Source organism: Ranitomeya imitator, chromosome 7, assembly GCF_032444005.1.
Source record: "Ranitomeya imitator isolate aRanImi1 chromosome 7, aRanImi1.pri, whole genome shotgun sequence".
Lineage (NCBI taxonomy): Eukaryota > Metazoa > Chordata > Amphibia > Anura > Dendrobatidae > Ranitomeya > Ranitomeya imitator.
The window spans coordinates 156,435,040-156,457,698 of record NC_091288.1 but is presented as its reverse complement, the minus strand read 5'-3'; the positions used below and the strand labels follow the sequence as shown (position 1 = coordinate 156,457,698).

At 43.6% G+C, this 22,659-nt stretch overlaps 1 protein-coding gene across 2 annotated transcripts; it reads left to right on the top strand.

Moving 5' to 3' along the window:
- On the top strand, window positions 1-6,044 carry POLR3K (RNA polymerase III subunit K). 2 transcript variants are annotated; one of them, XM_069733953.1, is made up of 3 exons: window positions 1-192; window positions 2,243-2,330; window positions 4,123-6,044. In XM_069733953.1, the coding sequence occupies exons 1-3, from the start codon at window positions 82-84 to the stop codon at window positions 4,248-4,250; spliced, it is 327 nt and encodes a 108-aa protein (XP_069590054.1). In that variant the 5' UTR covers window positions 1-81; the 3' UTR covers window positions 4,251-6,044. The 2 variants fall into 2 exon arrangements, with proteins under 2 accessions (XP_069590054.1, XP_069590055.1); XM_069733954.1 differs by lacking the exon at window positions 1-192 and adding an exon at window positions 307-475.
- Window positions 6,045-22,659: the final 16,615 nt, after the last annotated feature.

Here is a 22,659-nt window from a genome sequence, read left to right as displayed (position 1 = left end):
GAGGGCGGAAATACGTCACCACGGCCGAAGTATTGGCGGAAGTACTGCGGTGTGCCGGTCCGGTCCTGGCGTGTTGGCGGTATGCTGCTGTTCTGCCCAACTTGTGGGAATGTGCTGATTGTAGAAGAGGGGCAGAAGTGCTACAGGTTCGCCTGCAATACCTGCCCCTACGTGCACAATATCAACCGCAAGGTCAGTGCGTGATACGGAGGGTCTGGGCCGTATGTGGAGGCTGCGGTGTCGGCTCTCGCCGGGGTTCCCGCGCAGGCGCCGTCTGTCTGCACAGTGAATGTTTAATAGTATCTCCGGGGCAGGTTTGTTGCCTAGCAACAGTCTGTAGAGGTGACCAGAGACCACCGGGCCCCCTGTCTGCGGCTCTGTGCTTCCTAGTATCAGGGCGTTGGTGCCGTGGTAACAGCCTTACACAATGGCCGCCCTCGCCGTACAGTCCGGGCTATGCAGTCAGGGAATGACGGTGCGTGCACAACACATCAGGCGGGGGACAAGCGATGTGCCGGCCAATAATTGCAGCAGGGTGGCTCAATTACAGCGCTCGGGTCCTGGGCTCATACCCCGCCTTCCACCGAGGACCACATCTGCAAGTAGTTTGTATGTTTTACGATCTACACCTCCCCAAATAACTTAATCCATTCCACCAAATGATAATTTAAAATAACCAATGTTTATTTCAACAATTAAAACAATGTTAAAAATTCAAGCAGGAATAACAAAAGTGACAAGTGCAAGTCTATATATTCATAGTCAAATCAATCCAAGTGGCTATAAGCTCATAGGCATAACCATTATATATCAAGTATAATACAAACTATCACCAACGGTCCATTTTTTCTATAATGCATTAATATAGGTACAGCCAATGATCCCCATGTAAAGTGCATGTGCCAAACAATCGCAGGGCTTAGTGTGCCTAAAGCTATGACAATATTATAAAAAAACTCCGGCACACTGTTGGAAACTCAGAAAGTCTCTTATTACTGATTTATTTCAAAAATAACGGTGAATTTCCATCAAAAATATCATATTTCAAAATTACGGTAAACCGTCAGCGGTTTTCCTCGCGGTCGCAGCAGCACCTATTTGGCAGCTAGCATGTACTAAGTGGGTTTTTCCTATCCGGCTCTCTGCATATTGCAAAAGGACACTGTTTCTCTTGAAAAAGGCTTCACAGCCGAAACGTTGAGACTAAAAGGATTGGTTATTGTGTCCATACAGAATGTAAGAGATGCATTCATAAAAAAAACCCAGCTTTTCTTCGAAATATGGAAATTTACCGTAATTTTGAAATATGATGATATTTTTGATGGAAATTCACCGTTATTTTTGAAATAATTATTTTTGAAATAAATCAGTAATAAGAGACTTTCTGAGTGTCCAACAGTGTGCCGGAGTTTTTTATAATATTATTTGGTCCTGAGCACCTCTTATCTTAGTGAGCACCTTTTCTACCGTTATTTTTAAAGCTATGATAAGACAGAAATTACTCTCAAATTGGTGGGACAAAAGTGAAAATAAGGTTCCCTTGAAGTACTCACATGAAGTGCCTAGAGCTTGAGTAGGGTACACTTAGCTAGATGCCACCACCCTAGTTGGTTTCCTGTCTTTGAGGGGAACCTGATGCTGATGCAGGGCGGTTGAGGCTATATGCACACGTTGCAGATTTGACAGTGGAATTTTCTGTGCAGATTCTGCATTTCTTGGCAGAAAACGCAGGTCAGGATCTGCGCCTTTTTTGGCATGTGCACAAGTTACAGATTTTTGTGCGGATTTCTTCCTTTTTTTTTTTTTTTACCCCTGCAGATTTCTATTACGGAATGGGTGCAGAAACGCAGCAGATCTGCTAAAATAATTGACATGGTCCTTGTTTGAATCTGCTGCGTTTTCCGTGCAGATTTTTCTGCACGATTAGCACAGCATTTTTTTTGTGTCATAACAAACTTACGTGAGCCCCCAGGAACGTGAGTGCTGACATTGCCAGAACTGCGCTGGCACAGAAGGGGAGTATGTGTTTTTATTTTCACAGGGGCAAACATTCAGTTTGAGAAGGGGTTGTCCTAATAGTGGGCAACCCCTTTAACAATGAGTTAACTCTATCCCGTCACCATCGCCTTTATCTTATTTCTCTATCTGTTTAATTGACTTATGTTTTTTAGTGGTCTACACTTGGGAATTTTGCATAAATAATAATCTCACCAGTCATATTTGGCATCTTTCTTCCCTTTAGGTAACTAGCCGAAAATACCCCAAATTGAAGGAGGTGGATGATGTGCTGGGAGGCTCTGCAGCATGGGAAAACGTGGACTCGACTGCTGGTAAGAGTTACCCATAGTACTAAGTGTAGGCTTGGCACCTAAAAATAATAGTCCGACTTTCATCCTCAAGTGGATGTTTTTGCAGCCATTTTTATACATCAGCAGTTATGAAATTTACAAGACTAAATACAGTTTCCTATGTTAAATAATTGCAATGTATCACAAAAATTCTGATTCAGATGCCATGTAGTGGCTCCTGAGGCTGGCCACCTTGGTGACACACATCTCCCATGCAGGACTTTACCACCTGCTTTCCTGCACCATGTAAATGCCTTATAGCCAGGCTGGGTGGATTAGCCACGTAAAAGCCACGTAGCCAGGCTGGGTGGATTAGCTACGTAAATGCCACGTAGCCAGGCTGGGTGGATTAGCCACGTAGCCAGGCTGGGTGGATTAGCCACGTAGCCAGGCTGGGTGGATTAGCCACGTAGCCAGGCTGGGTGGATTAGCTACATAAATGCCATGAAGCCAGGCTGGGTGGATTAGCCACGTAGCCAGGCTGGGTGGATTAGCTACGTAAATGCCATGAAGCCAGGCTGGGTGGATTAGCCACGTAGCCAGGCTGGGTGGATTAGCCACGTAGCCAGGCTGGGTGGATTAGCCACGTAGCCAGGCTGGGTGGATTAGCCACGTAGCCAGGCTGGGTGGATTGGCCACGTAGCCAGGCTGGGTGGATTAGCCACGTAGCCAGGCTGGGTGGATTGGCCACGTAGCCAGGCTGGGTGGATTGGCCACGTAGCCAGGCTGGGTGGATTGGCCAAGTAGCCAGGCTGGGTGGATTGGCCAAGTAGCCAGGCTGGGTGGATTGGCCACGTAGCCAGGCTGGGTGGATTGGCCACGTAGCCAGGCTGGGTGGATTGGCCACGTAGCCAGGCTGGGTGGATTGGCCACGTAGCCAGGCTGGGTGGATTGGCCACGTAGCCAGGCTGGGTGGATTGGCCACGTAGCCAGGCTGGGTGGATTGGCCACGTAGCCAGGCTGGGTGGATTGGCCACGTAGCCAGGCTGGGTGGATTGGCCACGTAGCCAGGCTGGGTGGATTGGCCACGTAGCCAGGCTGGGTGGATTGGCCACGTAGCCAGGCTGGGTGGATTGGCCACGTAGCCAGGCTGGGTGGATTGGCCACGTAGCCAGGCTGGGTGGATTGGCCACGTAGCCAGGCTGGGTGGATTGGCCACGTAGCCAGGCTGGGTGGATTGGCCACGTAGCCAGGCTGGGTGGATTGGCCACGTAGCCAGGCTGGGTGGACTGGCCATGTAGCCAGGCTGGGTGGATTGGCCATGTAGCCAGGCTGGGTGGATTAGCTACGTAAATGCCATGAAGCCAGGCTGGGTGGATTAGCCACGTAGCCAGGCTGGGTGGATTAGCTACGTAAATGCCACGAAGCCAGGCTGGGTGGATTAGCTACGTAAATGCCACGTAGCCAGGCTGGGTGGATTAGCTACGTAGCCAGGCTGGGTGGATTGGCCACGTAGCCAGGCTGGGTGGATTGGCCACGTAGCCAGGCTGGGTGGATTGGCCACGTAGCCAGGCTGGGTGGATTGGCCACGTAGCCAGGCTGGGTGGATTGGCCACGTAGCCAGGCTGGGTGGATTGGCCACGTAGCCAGGCTGGGTGGATTGGCCACGTAGCCAGGCTGGGTGGATTGGCCACGTAGCCAGGCTGGGTGGATTGGCCACGTAGCCAGGCTGGGTGAAGCACACTTGTAGGTACGATACACAGAACACCAGCCATGTTACATTAGGATTGATGCATCTTCATTGTGTAACTCGGTTATGTTCTTGTCCTTCCAGAAACGTGCCCTAAGTGCGAGCATCCAAGAGCTTTTTTCATGCAGATTCAGACCAGATCAGCTGATGAGCCAATGACTACATTTTACAAGTGTTGCAATCTACAGTGTGGCCACCGTTGGAGGGATTGATCCTTTACCCTTTGTGCTGTCATTGGACATTGCTTATGTATATTAATGTCTGGGGGAAAATTCTCTATTAATTTTTTTTATTTAAACTTGATGAAATGGTGAAAAAATAACTTCTGTTCTCATTTTGAACCTTAACCAAGCCCTCCTTTCATGTGACCTGTATTCTTTTTGTTACCCGAATCCTGAAGGGTCTCATTACGTACCCCTCTTGGAACCAAAGTGGAGGAGCCATGTCAGTGGCTCTCAGGGTGACAGACCTTCCCCATCCATATAGTACATAAACGGCTGCTCATTTGACTGTTATGTAGCACACAAATTCAGCTGATTGTCACCTTGATTAATTTAAAGAAATAGTGAAACAGCCTTGTTTCATAATGTGTAGAAAGCCTTGGTGTAAGGCATTATAGGCACCATGGCACACTTACAGAAGAGAACATCTCAAGGACTTGTATTTAAATGGGATATTGTTCTTTCTTAAAGGGGAACAAGGCTTTTGATATGTATTTATCTGAGGGTAGATCCTCAAAATTACATCAGTTTGGGGCTGACACTTGGTACCCCACCCCAAATTGCTGTTTTCCACGCCGGTGGGGACTGCATGTGAACAGTGTAAAAGGCTGTAACCGCACACTTGCGCACTTTTGTAGTTGCCACTGCTTGGAGCTGAAGCTCAACTATTACTCAGTTGAATTGGAACTGCCCTACAGTACCTGGGAACGGCCACTACACAGTTTTGCTGTTCTGCCTTCATGCATTGCTTATGTCTGACCAGAGGTGAAGTAGATATGTTTACACCGCACACTCTGATGACAACGTGTGGATTGCTTTGCTTAAACATTTATTATTAAATAAATTCAAATAAGGGAGCGAAACAGAAATATAGTGCTGGAAGCGATATATACAACAGACGTTTCAACTCACCCAGAGCCTTATTCATTGAATCGCTTTTCCACAATAAGAAGTGAGTTGAGACGAATAGGGTAGAGATCTCTACCCTATTCGCCTCAACTCACTTCTTATTGTGGAAAAGCGATTCAATGAATAAGGCTCTGGGTGAGTTGAAACGTCTGTTGTATATATCGCTTCCAGCACTATATTTCTGTTTCGCTCCCTTATTTGAATTTATTTAATAATAAATGTTTAAGCAAAGCAATCCACATGTTTACACCGCACACTCTGATGACCACGTATCTACTAGGATCACTTGATCCATTACACCAGCACCTCACAACTTTGACCGAGTGCACGCCATTTATATATTTGTGACCAAAGGTGAAGACAGCTGATCAGTGGGGGTTCGAGGTACAAGACCTTCACTATCTGGTACTGATGACAAATGATAGCTCATGAAAATCAGAAGTCTGGACAGCCCCTGAAAGCAAGAAAATGGTATGAATGAAGAATAAAATGTGAAGGGGCTTGTTTAAGTGTCCCAGCATTCACTGAGCAGCTGTTTGCATCTCCTGAAACCTGAGCAAGGACACCACCGTTCCTTACACTGTACAGTGGATGTTCTCCGTTACTGCAGCTCAGATTTTATTGAGATAATTGGGAGCTGAGCTCCAGTAGCGGGGAACGGCTACTACACAGTGTACGGAGCTGTGATGTCCTAGTACCATACACTCACCTTTCAGTATCTGCAGGGCTTGTAAACAGCTTTAAATATTTTTTATATGTATTTACATTTAAGTCAGAAGTATAATGATATACAGTCATAAAATGGTTTCCTTAATGCTTTTTTTGTATGTTCTCATTACAAAAAATAAACTTTTTTTTTTAAGATTTACTTTCAAAGGTGCCTTATAGTTGTGCGACATAAGATGTCACGCTTCCACATTGCGACTAATTTTTATATAGAGAGAGTCAGTGACATCCACTGGTTGCTGAGTTTGGGACCAGAGTTGGAAGCAATTCTATCTCGCTGGGTTTCTGCAGGACAATATTCTTCAGTAACTACTAATGTGGCATTTGCAATCTTTGTCTTTTTTTGCGACAAGATCCCCTGGAACCCTAGTCTAGTGAACATGTTATGCACAGAACCATCATTGACTGTTTTCTGCCACATTTTGCGTCACCTGTTGGTCGCAGCACAATTGCATTTTTATCAAAACTTCATCTTACAATCTTATGTTGCATATCTCCATGTCGCTGTATAGCTGCAGCCTAAATCAGTAACTTGAGCATTTTTTTCTATATTCAGAAAAGCAAAACAAAAAAGCCAATGTTTAGTGTTGTACAGATTATTTCTTTATTTTGTCATTCATGGATCTGCTTCACATGTCACCTGATGCTTGAACTTAGACTATGAGAAAAAATAGGTTTGAGAAAGAGAACCAAGATCAAGAATGTGTGTTGTCTGTACAGGATTTAAAATGTGTGAGTCACAAATAATTGGGATTCTGAAGGGCCAGTATTGGCAGATTAATTTGAAAAAGGTTCAATGGTCACCAGTGTGTGTTACTGTGAGATGCTCAATGAAGAGCTGAAGGCTAAAATGTGCACAAAAAGCAGAAGAGAGCTATCCAGAAGCGTTTGGTTGGTGCATGAGAAGGCACGCCTGCACACTGCTGCTTGTACTTGTCTTGTGCCAGAGCGCCTGCCTTGTTATCCTGATCTTGACCTTTCAGACTGTCATCTGTTTGATCTCCTAAAAGAAGCCCTATGAAGAGGAAGATTCATGTCTCAAGAAGAGCCCTGGTGTGAATAATTTTTTGCTCTCCCTCAAAGATGCTTCCTTTTACTGCTTGGAATGCAAATAACACCATGAAATTAACAGTAAAAATTGGTTCCTCCTATTAAGCTCAACCCATTTGCCAAAATTGTGATAGAAGTGGCGAATGTCTGTCCATGGTAGGCTTTCAGTGTGTTCGTAAAGCGGTCCTCCAGTCCAAGGTCTCCATAAAATGTCAGTAGCTGAATACTTACATTCAGTATTCCTTTACAATAGTTAGACCACCGATCCCCTCCATTGGGGGCTGCAGTAGTCTAAAAACTCCTCCATAGGCTATGATCGTTCCTATTACGTTAGTACGGACAATTCTAAACATGTAAAATCTGACAAGGAAAGTTCTGAAATAAACAATGGTAAAAGCCTATATATTTTTGCTTTCAAGTAAACTATTCTACACTGTTAGTATGGACGGCTTAGTTCACATGAAATGTAATGTTCCAAAACAATGTTACCGTAGATGTACATAAGGGAGGTGCGGATTTATGCTTCCACAGGAGAGAAGAGCCCCCATGACGGCACCACGGAGAGAGGGGATCCGCCCACCAAGGACAGGAAACCTATAGCTAAATAGGCAGTACCTCTCTCCCACATCAGTTTGGTTTCCTGTCCTTGATGGGAGACCTACAGAAGCCTACCTCGTTCTTTGTGGGATTCCGGGTCAATCAGTCCGATCCAGGCAGCAGGGGTCCCCCTGGCTCGGCTGGTGTGGTGAGCCGAGGCGCCACCGCTGGGGTTAGCAGGCCTCTAGGGTGTGCGGGGAGAGGCAGCAAGGAGAGGACCGCGGCCGCCTCTCCGGGTAAGAAACTCCGCAGCAGCAGTATCCCGGCATGGGGGTCCCTGTGGGGGCGAAGGGGGCAGTATATGGGCTGCCTCCCCAAGCGTAAGTCTACCATGGCTGGGGGTTCCGGGAATCAGTATCCATGCGCGTTGATGGGCGGTACCACTGTAATGGCGTTCCCGGTGACATTGCGCATGCGCGAGAGCTGGATGCGATTTGGTGCAATGCATCCAGTCATTGCGCATGCGCGGGCATTAATATCGCACGGGTGCAAGGCAGGACTGGGTAATCCAGGCAGGGCTGGGTAATCCAGTCACTACTACTTAAAAGGGGCAGCCCTCTGAGACATGAGTTAGATCGAAACGTCTACACTCTCTGTCTGCATTCACCTATATGTAAGGACGTTCTATATTTTATATTTTGGATGTACTAATAAAGCCTTTCAAGTTTTAAGAAGCTGGAATCTATACCTACTTTCTTCATGCGGCCTGGTCAGACAACCTGAAGGGTGTATCTTCCACCATGAAAGAACTACTTTCAGTCAAGTTTGCACTCTTAGAATTCGGGTCTTTTTAAACCAAGGTCAGTCGAGCGGCTGGTAATGCATCACTCCATATCGAGACACCTGACTGAGGATCGGGCCTCCTGATGAGCCAGAGGGGCGAAACGCGTTGAGGCGAGAGAGGGCGGGCGGCATGGCATACAGTGCTTTGATAAGTATCACTGATAAATGCACAATGTGATATGACAAGCTGCATACCCTGCACCATAAGCAAGTAATATGGGTAAATCCCTGTAAATCAACAAAGGGATTGTAGGTGCTGGGGTGCATTAAGGTTATCAGACCAATCAGTAATAACTTGTATTAAAGAAGCCATAATCAAAGAGTATGCATAATCTATGTGTAATGCCGACCATAGCCAAAATACATGTTCTCTGATGTTTTTAAATAGGTCTGGGGGACAGGTTTTCCCTAGCTATAGGATCGATCTCTGTATAGACGAAAGGGGACCCTTTAGAACCGCATCTTGGGTAGAAGGGTACGATCCACTGCAGGGTGTATCTAGGGATCCTAGGGCAAGCCATCGTTGAGCGGGGGCGCCACAACGCTCCCCCTAGGGTGCCAACCCCCACAGATAGGCAGGCACGAGTATAGAAATGTGAATAGGATCTAGAAAACCTCCCCCCTACCTAGGGATTTTTTTCATCGGATATTGTTTAGATATTTTTTCACTTTTTGGTTTGCACGTTTTTGTTGTGTTTATGGTGATTTGAAGTGTCAGGTGCCACAGGTTGGTGGCATTTTAAGAGTTATATAATTAAAATTGAGTTTTATGGGGAATTGTATGATTTATACACTCTTAGAATTCCTAAATCCCCTTCACTCTCATCATGTCAGAATTATGTCAGACAACAGAGTAGTGGTAGCGTACCTAAATCACCAATCAGTACCCATTCCCAGTCTCTAATGGAAGTAACAAAATCAATCTTACAGATAGCCGAGAACAACCTACAGTCCTTGTCAGGCCTTCACATAAAGGGGGTGGACAATTACAGAGCAGACTTTGAGTCGATCCCGTCTGAAACGGGCAATGGGAATTGAACCAAGCAGTGTTCAACCAAATCTTGGAAAGGTGGGGAGTACAAGATATAGACCTCTTTGCGAACAATCTGAACAAGAAGGTAGACACCTTTTGCTCTATAACACTATTGGGGAACCCCGCAGCATTAAACGCATTCCTGATTCCTTGGAACCACCAGCTGGCATATGCCTTTCCCCCAATCGCTCTAATACCAGCAGTTCTGAGGAAAATAAGGAAGACCGAGCACGTGTAGTCCTGATAGCTCCATTCTGGCCAAAGAGAGTATGGTTTTCCTGGATGAGAAGTATATCTCTGACCCCTGGGTACTCCCGGACCTTCCTGATCTCTCCCAGGGACCAGTACAACAGCCGCAGGTTGCAAGTTTACACTTGACAGCCTGGAATTTGAAAGGGAGCTGTTAGAAAATAGAGGCTTTTCACCGGGGCTGGTGTCTACCCTGCTGCAAAGTAGGAAACCAATTGCGACTAAACAGTATGGGAAAAAACTGAAAAATTCATGTGTCCTCAGGCGCCAAGCTACGTGAAAAAGTTCCTCTAAAAGCCATACTAGAGTTCCTGCAAAAGGGGTTAGAGATAGGTCTTGCCACAAGTACCCTAAAAGTCCATATAGCAGCTTTGGGGGCGCTATTCAATTGCGATCTGGCTGGGAATCGTTGGGTTTCCAGGTTCATTAAAGCAGCAGGGTCGTCAAGACCTCTACCCTCACGGAGTACACCTCAGTGGGATTTAAATCTAGTCCTTTCGGCCCTGACTAAACCTCCCTTTGAACCCTTGGCAGATGCCCATTGAGAATCCTATCTCTTAAAACATCCATATTGGTTGCCCTCGCATCTGCGCGTAGGGTTAGTGACATACAAGCCTTGTCAGCCAACCCCCCTTTCACTCAATTCCTGGATGATAGGGTTGTTCTCAAACTGATCCGGCCCAACTCCCAAAAGTAGCTTCTCGTTTCCATAGAGCACGGGAGATATCTCTTTACTCCTTTTGTCCTAACCCCAAAAACAAGGAGGAAGAGTCCTTACACACATTGGATGTTAGGAGATGCTTGATCCACTACATAGAAGCCACTAGGGAGTGTAGGGAGGATGGATCTCTTTTTGTCTGTTTCCAGGGTCCTGAAAGGGAAAAAAAAGCCTCCGAAAGCACCCTAGCAAGATGGATCAGAGACACCATCAGCCTGTCATACTCATCAAGTGGGGTACCTGTCCCGGGAGAAATCAGCACACTCAACGAGAGCAGTAGCAACCTCCTGGGTGGAAAGGGCCAGTGCTTCAAATGATCAGATATGTAGAGCTGCTACCTGGTCTTCACCCTCTACATTCTATAAGCACTATAGATTGGACCTTATCTCTTCCTCGGACCTCACCTTTGGGAAAAGAGTGCTGGAAGCGGTGGTCCCTCCCTAATGTACAGTCTCTGCAATTCTCTCCGTGGTGCTGTCATGGGGGACAGAGAAAAATATAGTTACTTACCGATAACGGTATTTCTCTGAGCCCATGACTGCACCCGTACATTCCCTCCCTTCACGTATGGGTGTGCACACTAATAACTCGTCCCTATGCTAATACCTAAGTACCTAAGTAAATAGCCACGCGGTATCTTGGTTAAGACTTCGAGTAATGTTGAAATTAGATTCTGTTACTAACCTAAGCTCCCTTCAGGCTCTGTAAACAACTGATGTGGGAGAGAGGTACCGCCTTTTTATCTGTAGGTTTCCCGTCCTTGGTGGGCAAGGATCCCCTCTCTCCGTGGTGCTGTCATGGGCTTAGAGAAATACCGTTACCGGTAAGTAACTATATTTTTTTTCTGCGTGCATGTTCATACAAGCAGTAATGATAGGTAAGTAGATTCCCCCATCTACCACAGCTCTATACTAGTTTGAGCATTTCAGGTTATAATTAGTGATGAGCGAACGTGCTCTGATAATGTGTTATCCCGAGGATGCTCGACTGTTATAAGAATATCTTGTTGTGCTAGGATAATATGTTCGTGTCTTTGCAGGTGCATGCATTGCGGCTGTTGAACAAGCACAGCACATGCGGGGACATGTTAGGAGATTGTTCGGAGACCTTTCGTAGAGGGCAAAAGTTGAAGGAGTTCTTGACACAAAATAATTTTAGTGTTGAGAAAATAGTGAGACCACTTAATTGGTTAGAAGAACTTTGGAGTGTCTCAAATCCATGTAGCACCATGTTTACTTGCCTGCAAAAAAAGATTTTGTCAATCCTGTAGATAATCATCATTATTACATCAGACTGGATAGATTGCCAAACTAGGGGGGTCCTATACGATACGATACACTTTATTGATCCCGTGGGAAATTATGGTATCACAGCAGCACAACTTAAATCATAAAAATCATAAAGGAATTACATAGTTGACATGACAGTGTAGTTGACAGAAGAACATTATACATTATACAATAGAATAGGATATACACAACAAGTGAACTGAAATGTAGAGAAGTAAGTAGACATTCACCTTGGTGGTTTAACCCTAATGTTATTATTGTACATTCCCATGGCAGTTGGCACAAACGATTTCCTATATTTTTCCTTCTTACACCTCAGAAGTATTAGCCGGTTACTGAAGGTGCTCTTCTGTCTCATGAATAGCTCATATAATGGATGTGCATTATTGTTCATAATTGCCATACACTTTTTCAGAGTTCTTTTCTCCACTACCTCCCCAAAAGAGTCCAGATTACAGCACACAGCAGAACTTGCCTTCTTAATAATCTTATTCAGCTTATTAGCATCAGAGGCCTGCACACTACTACCCCAGCACGTGATTGCAAAAAAGATGGCACTTGCCACTACAGATTGGTAGAACATTTCTAACATTTTGCTACACACATTAAAAGACCTCAGTTTCCTTAGGAAATACAATCTGCTCATCCCCTTCTTGTAGACAAACTCTGAGTGGCATCTCCAGTCCAGTTTGCTATCCAAATGGACCCCCAAATATTTGTAACTCTCCACCTGCTCTACCTCCTGACCAGCAATAGTGATCGGTAAGCATTCCAACTTAATCCTGCTATAGTTGGCCACCAACTCCTTAGTTTTCTTAACATTTAGTTGTAGATAGTTACCATTGCACCAATCCATGAAATTCGACACCACCCTTCTGTATTCCTCATCCCCCTGATCTCCCCTAATGCATCCCACAACCACAGAGTCATCCGAAAATTTTTAAAGGTGGCAAAGTTCAGATTTATACTGAAAGTCTGAAGTATACAGTGTGAATAGAAAGGGCGCAAGCACCGTTCCCTGGGGGGCACCTACACTGCTCAGTAATCTGCTTGACACCACTGCTCCCATCTGTACAAACTGTGGCCGATCTGATAGGTAGTCAGTTATCCAATTTCTCATCCCCTCCTCAACCTTCATATCAGTCATCTTTTTGTGTAGTAAAAGTGGCTGCAGGGAGTTAAATGCACTCGAGAAATCGAACATCGCTCGCACCATGGTTCCGTCAGTCTCCAGAAATGAATGTACCCTATGTAACAGAGAAAGAATAGCATCATCCACCCCCAATCTATGTCGGTAGGCAAACTGAAGGGGATCGATAAAAGCATTGACCCTTGGTCTTAAGTGAGCAAGCACTAATCTTTCCAAGGCCTTCATAGCGTGAGATGTTAAGGCTACAGGACGATAGTCATTTAGGGTTGCAGGAGAAGAAGTCTTGGGTACCGGCACCAGACAGGAAGTTTTCCATAACACAGGTACCCTCTGTGTATACTTCCATTAAATAGGCGTGTAAAGACAGTACACAGATGGTCTGCACAAACTTTAAGGATACGTGAGCTGAGTCCATCAGGTCCTGCAGCTTTACCAATGTTAAGTGACTTAAACTGCCTCCTCACATCATTTTCGGATACTCTAAATTTAGTCTGCTCATCCTCCAATATCGATGTTGCAGAATTTGCACCCAATTCCCATCCACTATCAGTTGGCAGTGCACATGTACTGCTAAACCTGTTGAAATACTCATTCATCTCATTAGCCTTGTCTAGATTTCCACCATCATTTTCAGGCCTCAGCTTAAGCCCAGTTAGTAATTTCATTCCTGACCAAACCTCCCTGGTATTATTGTGGGACAGTTTCTTTTCAAGTTTAATTCTGAAGGCTTCCTGGGCCTCCTTTATTTTATGCTTCAATTCATGCTGTATCATTTTAATTTCCTCTTTGTCACCTAGTTTAAATGCCTTTTTTTTCCTGTTGAGCAAATGCTTCAATTCCTTTGTTATCCATGGCTTGTTGTTTGCAAAACACCTAATCTTTTTAGTCAGCACCAACATATCAGTGCAGAAGTTAATGTAGTCAGTCACTCTACCAACCACTTCATTAACATTTGTATACTCGTCCATTGTCCCAAGCAACACATCCCAGTCTGTAAGATGAAAGCAATCCTGCAAAGCCTGTTCATTTGCTGGACTCCACATTCTAACTGATTTAATTGTAGCAGGCTGTTTTCTAACAACAGGTTGGTAGACTGGTGACAATAGTATAAGATTGTGATCAGACTTCCCCAAGGGCGGCAGGGTAGACGATGAATAAGCATTCTTGACATTCGCATAGAGTAAGTCTAAAGTAATTTTGTCACGTGTTGTACATTTAACGAATTGATAGAATTTAGGTAAGGCAGTAGAAATTTTGGCCCGGTTAAAATCCCCAGAGATTACAGTAAGGAAAATAAGTATTTGATACAATAGAAAAATGTTTGTCTCTAGCAATGACGCGATGAAAAAGGAGATTTGTTTATTCAATAGCACCCAATCCTAGTTGACAGGGTAAATAAAACAAGCTCCTGGTTTTCTCCTGAGAAGTTAGTCCCATTGGTTACATTGTAGAGGATATCCGATTGGTACTGTGGAGTCTATGATGTCAGAGCATATGCTTTATCCTGTCCCTCCTTCCATTTGACTACCTATTATACCCTTAGTCCCCTGGGGAAGCCTGTCAAGGTGAAACTTGTTGGGAAGGTTGAGTCAATTTTAGTTCAGCTTCAGTGCTCGTGTGTGTGTATGTATGTACACTACGGTTCCAAAGTTTAGGGTCACCCAGACAATTGTTTTCCATGAAAACTTATACTTTTATTAATCAAATGAATTGAAAATCTAGTCCAGACATTGACAAAGTTCGAAAAAAATATTTTTATTTGAAATAATAATTTTCTCCTTCCAACTTTTGCTTTCGTCAAAGAATGCTCCCTTTGCAGCAATTACAGCATTGCAGACCTTTGGCATTCTAGCAGTTAATTTGCTGAGGTAATCTGGAGAAATTTCACCCCATGCTTCCAGAAGCCCCTCCCACAAGTTGGTTTGGCTTCATGGGCACTTTTTGCGTACCATGCGGTCAAGCTGCTCCCACAATAGCTCAATGGGGTTGAGATCTGGCGACTGCGCTGGCCACTCCATTACAGATAGAATACCAGCTGCCTGCTTTTTCTTTAAATAGTTCTTGCAAAATTTGGAGGTGTGCTTTGGGTCATTGTCCTGTTGTAGGATGAAATTGGCTCCAATCAAGCGCTGTCCACAGGGTATGGTATGGCGTTGCTAAATGGAGTGATAGCCTTCCTTATTCAAAATCCCTTTTACTTTGTACAAATCTCCCACTTTACCAGCACCAAAGCAACCCCAGACCATCACATTACCTCCACTATGCTTGACATATGGCGTCAAACACTCTTCTAGCATCTTTTCAGTTGTTCTGCGTTTCACAAATGTTCTTCGGTGTGATTCAAACACCTCAAACCTGGATTTGTCAATCCATAATACTTTTTTCAATCTTCCTCTGTCCAATGTCTGTTTTCTTTTGCCCATATTAATCTTTTCCTTTTATTAGCCAGTCTCAGATATGGCTTTTTCTTTGCCACTCGCCCTGAAGGCTAGCATCCCGGAGTCGCACCTTCACTGTAAACGTTGACACTGGCATTTTGCATGTACTATTTAATGAAGCTGCCAGTTGAGAAACTGTGAGGCGTCGATTTCTTAAACTACACACTCTAATGTACTTGTCTTGTTGCTTAGTTGTGCAGCGGGGCCTCCCACTTCTCTTTTTACTCTGGTTAGAGCCTGTTTGTGCTCTCCTCTGAAGGGAGAAGTACACACTGTTGTAGGAAATCCTCAGTTTCTTGGCAAATTCTCGCATAGAATAGCCTTCATTTCTAAGAACAAGAATAGACTGTCAAGTTTCACATGAAAGTTCTTTTTTTCTGGCCATTTTGAGAGTTTAATGGAACCAACAAATGTAATGCTCCAGTTTCTCAACTAGCTCAAAGGAAGGTCAGGTTTATAGGTTCTCTAATCAGCCAAACTGTTTTCAGCTGTGCTAGCATACACTGCGTGCAGGATTATTAGGCAAGGTTTTTTTTGGATCACATGATACTTTTTATACATGTTGTCCTACTCCAAGCTGTTCAGGCTTGAGAGCCAACTACAAATTAAGTAAATCAGGTGATGTGCATCTCTGTAATGAGGAGGGGTGTTGTCTAATGACATCAAAACTCTATATAAGGTGTGCTTAATTATTATGCAACTTTCTTTCCTTTGGCAAAATGGGTCAGAAGAGAGATTTGACGGGCTCTGAAAAGTCCAAAATTGTGAGATGTCTTGCAGAGGGATGCAGCAGTCTTGAAATTGCCAAACTTTTGAAGCGTGATCACCGAACAATCAAGCGTTTCATGGCAAATAGCCAACAGGGTCGCAAGAAGCGTGTTGGGCAAAAAAGGCACAAAATAACTGCCCATGAATTGTGGAAAATCAAGCGTGAAGATGCCATTTGCCACCAGTTTTGCCATATTTCAGAGCTGCAATGTTACTGTAGTAACAAAAAGCACAAGGTGTGCGATACTCAGGGACATGGCCAAGGTAAAGAAGGCTGAAAAATGACCACCTTTGAACAAGAAACATAAGATAAAACGTCAAGACTGGGCCAAAAAATATCTTAAGACTGACTTTTCAAAGGTTTTATGGACTGATGAAATGAGAGTGACTCTTGATGGACCAGATGGATGGGCCAGAGGCTGAATCAGTAAAGGGCAGAGAGCTCCACTCCGACTCAGAAACCAGCATGGTGGAGGTGGGGTACTGGTATGGGCTGGTATCATCAAAAATGAACTTGTGTGACCTTTTCAGGTTGAGGATGGAATGAAGCTCAACTCCCAGACCTACTGCCAGTTTCTGGAAGACAACTTCTTCAAGCAGTGGTACAGGAAGAAGTCGGTATCGTTCAAGAAAAACATGATTTTCATGCAGGACAATGCTCCATCACATGCCTCCAACTACTCCACAGCGTGGCTGGCCAGTAAAGGTCTCAAAGAAGAAAAAATAATGACATGGCCCCCGTGTTCACCTGATCTGAACCCCATAGAGAACCTGTGGTCCCTCATAAAATGTGAGATCTACATTGAGGGAAAACAGTACACCTCTCGGAACAGTGTCTGGGAGGCTGTGGTGGCTGGTACACGCAATGTTGGTTGTAAACAGATCAAGAAACTGACAGAATCTATGGATGGAAGGCTGTTGAGTGCCATCATAAAGAAAGGTGGCTATATTGGTCACTAATTTTTTTTTGTTTTGTTTTTGCATGTCAGAAATGTTTATTTCTAAATTTTGTGCAGTTATATTGGTTTACCTGGTGAAAATAAACAAGTGAGATGGGATTGTATTTGGTTTTTATTAAGTTGCCTAATAAGTCTGCACAGTGAGGCCGGCGTCACACACAGCGTAAAACAATACGGTCCGTATATTACGGCCGTAATACGCTGAAAAGTCCCGAAAAAAGTGGTCCGTAGCTCCTCCGTAGGCAGGGTGTGTCAGCGTTTTTTGCGCATGGCATCCTCCGTATGTAATCCGTATGGCATCCGTACTGCGTGGTTTTCTCGCAGGCTAGCAAAACCAACATACCGCTATAGAAGTGATCCATGTGTCCCAAAAAGAAAAGAAAATATATATATATACTGTCTATATATATATATATATATATATATATATATATATATATATGTCAGTAGACACATATATTAGAGAGAAAAGCCGGTAATTCAGTGCGGTGTACAGTAAAATCACACTGACAGCTTACAGTAGAATAGGTAGAATAAATGTGTACACGTAGAATAGGTATATATATATATATATATATATATGTCAGTGAGACACATATATGTATATATATTAATATTTTTTCCAGCGCTATACAGCTTGAAAGCCGGTAATTCAATTACCGGCTTTTTCTTTCTCCTTCCTAAAACCCGACATGATTTGAGACATGGTTTACATACAGTAAACCATGTCTTCTCTCCATTTTTTTTGCAGATTCCACACTACTAATGTCAGTAGTGTGTATCTGCAAAATTTGGCCGTTCTAGCTCTTAAAATAAAGGGTTAAATGGCGGAAAAAATTGGCGTGGGCTCCCGCGCAATTTTCTCCGCCAGAGTAGTAAAGCCAGTGACTGAGGGCAGATATTAATAGCCTGGAGAGGGTCCACGGTTATTGGCCCCCCCCTGGCTAAAAATATCTGCCCCCAGCCACCCCAGAAAAGGCACATCTGGAAGATGCGCCTATTCTGGCACTTGGCCACTCTCTTCCCATTCCCGTGTAGCGGTGGGATATGGGGTAATGAAGGGTTAATGCCACCTTGCTATTGTAAGGTGACATTAAGCCTAATTAATAATGGAGAGGCGTCAATTATGACACCTATCCATTATTAATCCAATTGTAGTGAAGGGTTAAATAAAACACAAACACATTATTTAAAATTATTTTAATGAAATAAAAACAATGGTTGTTGCAGTATTTTATTCAACGCCCAATCCAGTCACTGAAGACCCTCGTTCTGTGAGTAAAAAAACATAATAAACCAACAATATACTTACCCTCCGCAGATCTGTAACGTCCAACGATGTAAATCCTTCTGAAGGGGTTAAAACATTTTGCAGCAAGGAGCTGTGCTAATGCAGGCTGCTCCTCCTCGCTGCAAAACCCCAGGGAATGAGGCTAAAAATAGATCAATGATCTATATTTAGCTTCATTTGCGGTGAGGCGCCCTCTGCTGGCTGTTCATAGATCGTGGGAAATTACCTAGAAAGCCAGGGAGCTGGCTAATCTATATTTAGCTTCATTTGCGGTGAGGCGCCCTCTGCTGGCTGTTCATAGATCGTGGGAAATTACCTAGAAAGCCAGGGAGCTTTCTAGGTAATTTCCCACGATCTATGAACAGCCAGCAGAGGGCGCCTCACCGCAAATGAAGCTAAATATAGATCATTGATCTATTTTTAGCCTCATTCCCTGGGGTTTTGCAGCGAGGAGCAGCCTGCATTAGCACAGCTCCTTGCTGCAAAATGTTTTAACCCCTTCAGAAGGATTTACATCGTTGGACGTTACAGATCTGCGGAGGGTAAGTATATTGTTGGTTTATTATGTTTTTTTACTCACAGAACGAGGGTCTTCAGTGACTGGATTGGGCGTTGAATAAAATACTGCAACAACCATTGTTTTTATTTCATTAAAATAATTTTAAATAATGTGTTTGTGTTTTATTTAACCCTTCACTACAATTGGATTAATAATGGATAGGTGTCATAATTGACGCCTCTCCATTATTAATTAGGCTTAATGTCACCTTACAATAGCAAGGTGGCATTAACCCTTCATTACCCCATATCCCACCGCTACACGGGAATGGGAAGAGAGTGGCCAAGTGCCAGAATAGGCGCATCTTCCAGATGTGCCTTTTCTGGGGTGGCTGGGGGCAGATATTTTTAGCCAGGGGGGGGCCAATAACCGTGGACCCTCTCCAGGCTATTAATATCTGCCCTCAGTCACTGGCTTTACTACTCTGGCGGAGAAAATTGCGCGGGAGCCCACGCCAATTTTTTCCGCCATTTAACCCTTTATTTTAAGAGCTAGAACGGCCAAATTTTGCAGATACACACTACTGACATTAGTAGTGTGGAATCTGCAAAAAAAATGGAGAGAAGACATGGTTTACTGTATGTAAACCATGTCTCAAATCATGTCGGGTTTTAGGAAGGAGAAAGAAAAAGCCGGTAATTGAATTACCGGCTTTCAAGCTGTATAGCGCTGGAAAAAATATTAATATATATACATATATGTGTCTCACTGACATACACATATATATATATATACCTATTCTATGTGTACACATTTATTCTACCTATTGGACTGTAAGCTGTCAGTGTGATTTTACTGTACACCGCACTGAATTGCCGGCTTTTCTCTCTAACAGCGCTGCGTATTTCTCGCAAGTCACACTGCTTGTCCGTGTGTAATCCGTATTTTTCACGCTTCCATAGACTTTCATTGGCGTATTTCTTGCGCAGTACGGTGACAAACGCAGCATGCTGCGATTTTGTACGGCCGTAGAAAGCCGTATAATACTGATCAGTAAAATACGGCAAATAGGAGCAGGGGCATAGAGAATAATTGTGCCGTATTTTTTGCGAGTTTTACGGATGTAGATTCTGCGCTCTTACGTCCGTAAAACTCGCAAGTGTGACGCCGGCCTAATAGTTACCTGCACAAACAGATATCCTCCTAAAATGGCCAATTCTAAAAAAAAAAACACTCCAACATCCAAAAATATTACGCTTTGATATTTCTGAGTCTTTTGGGTTTGATTGAGAACATAGTTGTTGATCAATAATAAAAATAATCCTCTGATATACAACTTGCCTAATAATTATGCACGCAGTGTAGTTGCACAAGGGTTTTCAAGGGTATTCTAACCTTCCATTAGCCTTCTTACACAGTTAACAAACACAAAGTACCATAAGAACACTGGCGTTATGGTTGTTGGAAATTGGCCTCTATACACCTATGAAGATATTGCATTACAAACAAGACGTTTGCAGCTAGAATAGTCATTTACCACATTAACAATGTATAGAGCGTATTTCTGAATCATTTAGGCTATGTGCAAACATTCTGGATTTTTCGCTTTTTTTGGCGGTTTTCCGCTGCAAAAACACATTAAGCATCCCATCAATTTAATGCATTCCTCAATTTTTGTGCCCATGCTGCGTTTTTTTCCCGCAAAAAAAATGCATCGCGGAAAAAAACGCAGCATGTTAATTAACTTTGCGGATTTTTTGCGGATTTGCTGCTATATTATTGCATTGGGAACCTCCGGAAAAATCCGCCAAAAAAAGCAAGCGGATTTTCTGGGAAAGCAGTCTAGATTTGCTCAGGAAAATTCTGCAAACTTTCCTGAACGTGTGCACATAGCCTTAATGTTAGCTTTATTGGAAAAAACTGTGCCTTTAAAAAATAAGGACATTTCTAAGTGACCCTAAACTTTGGAACAGTAGTGTGTGTGTGTGTATGTATGTATGTATGTATATATACAGTACAGACCAAAAGTTTGGACACACCTTCTCATTTAAAGATTTTTCTGTATTTTCATGACTATGAAAATTGTACATTCACACTGAAGGCATCAAAACTATGAATTAACACATGTGGAATTATATACTTAATTTCAGTTGTTTCACACTTTTTTGTTATGTCTTATATTCTAGGTTCTTCAAAGTAGCCACCTTTTGCTTTGATGACTGCTTTGCACACTGTTGGCATTCTCTTGATGAGTTTCAAGAGGTAGTCACCTGGAATGGTTTTCACTTCACAGGTGTGCCCTGTCAGGTTTCATAAGTGGGATTTCTTGCCTTATAAATAGGGTTGGGACCATCAGTTGTGTTGTGCAGAAGTCTGGTGGATACACAGCTGATAGTCCTACTGAATAGACTGTTAGCTGCTTTTTTTCTTGCCATAATACAAATTCTAAGAAGAACGAGTGGCCATCATTACTTTAAGAAATGAAGATCAGTCAGTCTGAAAAATTGGGAAAACTTTGAAAGTGTCCCCAAGTGCAGTGGCATCAAGCGCTACAAAGAAACTGGCTCACATGAGGACCGCCCCAGGAAAGGAAGACCAAGAGTCACCTCTGCTTCTGAGGATAAGTTTATCTGAGTCATCAGCCTCAGATATTGCAGGTTAGCAGCAGCTCAGATTAGAGACCAGGTCAATGCCACACATAGTTCTAGCAGCAGACACGTCTCTACAACAACTGTTAAGAGGAGACTTTGTGCAGCAGGCCTTCATGGTAAAATAGCTGCTAGGAAACCACTGCTAAGGACAGGCAACAAGCAGAAGCGACTTGTTTGGCCTAAAGAACACAAGGAATGGACATTAGACCAGTGGAAATCTGTGCTTTGGTCTGATGAGTCCAAATTTGAGATCTTTGGTTCCAACCACCGTGTCTTTGTGTGACGCAGAAAAGGTGACCGGATAGACTCCACATGCCTGGTTCCCACCGTGAAGCAGGGAGGAGGAGGTGTGATGGTGTGGGGGTGCTTTGCTGGTGACCCTGTTGAGGATTTATTAAAAACTAGCTGAAGAGCCCGGCGTTGCCTGGGCATAGTAAATATCTGTGGTTAGTTATAGCACGTCACTTCTCTTATTTTCCCATCACGCCTCTCATTTTCCCAATCACATCTTTAATTTCCCCCCTCACATCTCTCATTTTCTCCCTCACACCTCTCATTTTCTCCCTCACTCCTCTCATTCCCGCCTAACACTTGTCATTTCGACCTCACATCTGTCATTTTCCGATCACTACACTATTTTCCCTCACTCCTCTCATTTTGCACTCACACCTTTTCATTTTCACCTCACACCTCTCATTTTCACCTCAGTATATACATGTTTGTCATCTCCCTTATATATAGTATACACCTGTATGTCATCTCCTGTATATAGTATATATTTGTATGTCATCTCCCCTGTATATAGTATATACCTGCTGTGTGTCATCTCCCCTGTATATAGTATATACCTGTATGTCATCTCCTCCTATATATATAGTATATACCTGTATGTCATCTCCTCCTATATATAGTATATACCTGTATGTCATCTCCTCCTATATATAGTATATACCTGTATGTCATCTCCTTCTCTATATAGCATATACCTGTATGTCATCTCCTGTATATAGTATATACCTGTGTGTCATCTACCCTGTATATAGTATATATCTGTGTGTCATCTCCTCCTGTATATAGTATATACCTGTAGGTAATCTGCTCCTGTTTATAGTATATACCTGTGTGTCATCTCCTCCTGTATATAGTATATACCTGTATGTCATCTCCTCCTGTATATAGTATGTACCTGTATGTCATCTCCTCCTCTATATAGTATATACCTGTGTGTCATCTCTCCTGTATATAGTATATATCTGTGTGTCATCTCCCCTGTATATAGTATATACCTGT

Coding starts and splice junctions, on each gene's coding strand:
- POLR3K (XM_069733953.1), top strand. CDS start 82: ATGCTGCTGTTCTGCCCAACTTGTGGGAATGTGCTGATTGTAGAAGAG. Junction 193..2,242: donor TGCACAATATCAACCGCAAG/GTCAGTGCGTGA, acceptor TCTTCCCTTTAG/GTAACTAGCCGAAAATACCC. Junction 2,331..4,122: donor AAACGTGGACTCGACTGCTG/GTAAGAGTTACC, acceptor TTGTCCTTCCAG/AAACGTGCCCTAAGTGCGAG.